Here is a 2446-nt window from a genome sequence, read left to right as displayed (position 1 = left end):
AAGTGCTGCAGAGAGAGGGGGGAGGGGTGGGCCCACAAGTGCTGCAGAGAGAGGGGGGGAGGGGCGGGCGGGCGGGCAAGGGCTCCTGTGCAGGCTCTGGGGAGGGTGCCCACGGTTACCTTCATGATCTTGATGAACTTCAAGAGCAGCCGTTCCCTGTCTTGGGCCTTTTCCTGTAACATGATGATTGACCGAACCCTGCACGGACCAAGAGGAGAAAGAGACGGCTGAGCTGACCCGACTCTCTTCAGCCCTCCGGTGGCAATGGGACGGGGGCACCTGTACCAGCTGGCCAGGAGCCCGTGCCTAGGGAGTGCCCGGGGCTCACGAGGCACCAGGTGTACCCCAGTCTCTGCTCTGAAGGAGCTCATGGCACCCCAGGGATAGGTAAGAGGCTACAGAGAGATCCAGCGGCTGGGACCTCTGACTGTGCGGATGGACGCTCTCCCGGTGAGCGCTGACCGTGAGCACCACGGCGGCTGGAAACGCTCAGTGAGTGGCCTCAGGATTAGCTCGGAGACGAGTGGGCGTGTGGGCTAAGAGGCCACCTTGCTGGCCATGAGGGAGGGCACCTCTCAGAAACTTAGCAGCAACCAAAGCCAAAGGCCAGCCTTGCACGAGGACCTCACGGACCCCGTGTGCTTTCACAGGGGCCACCGCCCATCACCCAGAGGACGTGCCCCTCTTCTGACCCATTAAAGGGCACCGGCACCGAGTCCACCTTGAGCACCGGGGCTCTGAAGGGGCTCCACCCACATCTCCTCCTAGGCAGGCCCCAGGGGGTGTGTCTGGAGCCCCCAGCGCCCAGCAAGGGGCGGGGCTGGAGGCCATGCTCAGGGCTGCACGGCTTGTCTGCCCTGGAAACCACCTCGTCCTCTGCTGGGCTGCTACGCTGAGCATGTGCTGCTGACGAGTGAAATGCTTCCTGTGGTGCAGAGAGAAGCAGGGCAAGTGGGAGAGGACCCAATTCTCCAAAGAGCAGTCCTTAGAGCACTTAAAAAACAGACGTTTCCCTGGTGGTGGGGATGGATTGTGTGTGTGTCCGGGGGTCAGTATGAGACTGCCTGGCCACCACACCCAACCATCCTCTACTGAGGCCGAGAGGCTGTGGACACCCTTGAGTCGCGTCTTTAAGATGTCAACAATTCTGCTCTATGTTACAACATAAATGCACCTTTGGGCTTCACTTTGCTTTAAGAATTGAAGGCTAAATACAGCCACTCCTTTGCTTTACTTCTCTTTCAGGCAGAGTCAGTGTGAGGATCAGTCCTGAGGCCACCTGGCAGTGGGGAGACTGGCAACGACCAGTGCAGGGTGGCAAGTTTAACACCCGCTCCCCTGCCACCATCGATAGCAGACATTACTAATAAATCCTGGTTGAGTCCTCCTCAACCCGCCCCCCACCCCCGCCCCAGGTGGCCCCTTCCAACGTGCAAGACACGCCCTGTCCTGTCCCTGCCCTTGTCCTGTCTCTGGTTCACAATGAATGCCCACAGGGCCCCAGAAGGAGCTGGGAGGAATGAAAGGGCACCCCTTTGTCCTTGCCATGGGTGCTCTCTGAGAAGGACACACAGGCACCCATCCAGAAGTGCTTTGCACCGAGGCCCCTTCTTACCAGTAGGACATGTTGTTGAAGTGCTCCGTGAACTGGGTCAAGTTGGGGCTCTTCTCCTCGTTCTGCTCTTTTGCCCAAAGCAAAACCTCTGGAATCTGAAAAAGCAGGTAGACCGGATAGAAGCTGGGCCCGCTGGCTCTGCTGTGATGCAGTGGCTTCTCTCACTTGGGGACAAGCAGCTGCACTCACCAGGGCTGGGCACAGCCCTCCCCCAGCCCCACGCGTGGCCATACCTCTATCTTATAAAAGAGCTCGGCATCCAGCAGTGTCAGCTGCTCAGCTATCTCATGGCTGTGAAAGTCATGCAAGGTCCCGGGCCTGGAAGACAGAGGCACGAGACGAGTGGTCAGTGGACGGGACGGTGGGGGCTGGCTGGGGGCTGCACTTCAGGCCTCAGAGCTGAAGGAACACGACTTCCTTCACAGCAGCACGGAGGCCACGCAGCGGGTCGGGGGCGGGTCAGGACCGGACCGCACTCGTCTCCCTGGGACCACGGGGCCTGCCTTCCTCCCTGCCTCTGCCCGGCAGGCTCGGTGGCTCCACTCGCGCGCCCGCGAGCTCAGCTGCCTGAGAACGCACAGCCCGACCCCACTTCAGGGCCCAGTGGGAACAAAGATGGTGCCATGTGAATGGAGCTGAGACACCAACAAAGAGGTGATAAACCAACAAACCTCCATGGCCTCGGGAGAGGGCCAGTGGAACCTCTACACAGGTGGAACCTATACACAGGTTCTCAGGAACGGTCAGGATGGCACAGGGGGCGGCAAGAATTAAGTTGCCACGTTAGCTCCGGGAAGAGAATTAAGTGCTGACCACAGCCTGAAAGGCATT

General features: G+C 59.8%; 1 protein-coding gene across 2 annotated transcripts in view; it reads right to left on the bottom strand.

Annotated features, from left to right (window-relative positions):
• RAPGEF1 (Rap guanine nucleotide exchange factor 1) overlaps positions 1-2446 on the bottom strand; it is a 152120-nt gene that overhangs the window by 3331 nt on the left and 146343 nt on the right. For both annotated transcript variants that reach the window (XM_007453116.1, XM_007453117.1), the window contains 3 exons: positions 1849-1933; positions 1616-1710; positions 120-198 (listed from right to left, as the gene is read on the bottom strand). In XM_007453116.1, the coding sequence (XP_007453178.1) occupies positions 120-198; positions 1616-1710; positions 1849-1933 (259 nt within the window). The remainder of the gene's footprint in view (positions 1-119; positions 199-1615; positions 1711-1848; positions 1934-2446) is intronic.

This window comes from Lipotes vexillifer, unplaced genomic scaffold, assembly GCF_000442215.2.
Source record: "Lipotes vexillifer unplaced genomic scaffold, Lipotes_vexillifer_v1.1 scaffold149, whole genome shotgun sequence".
Classification (NCBI taxonomy): domain Eukaryota; kingdom Metazoa; phylum Chordata; class Mammalia; order Artiodactyla; family Lipotidae; genus Lipotes; species Lipotes vexillifer.
The sequence above is the reverse complement of the archived record's forward strand: the minus strand, read 5'-3'. Positions and strand labels throughout refer to the sequence as shown.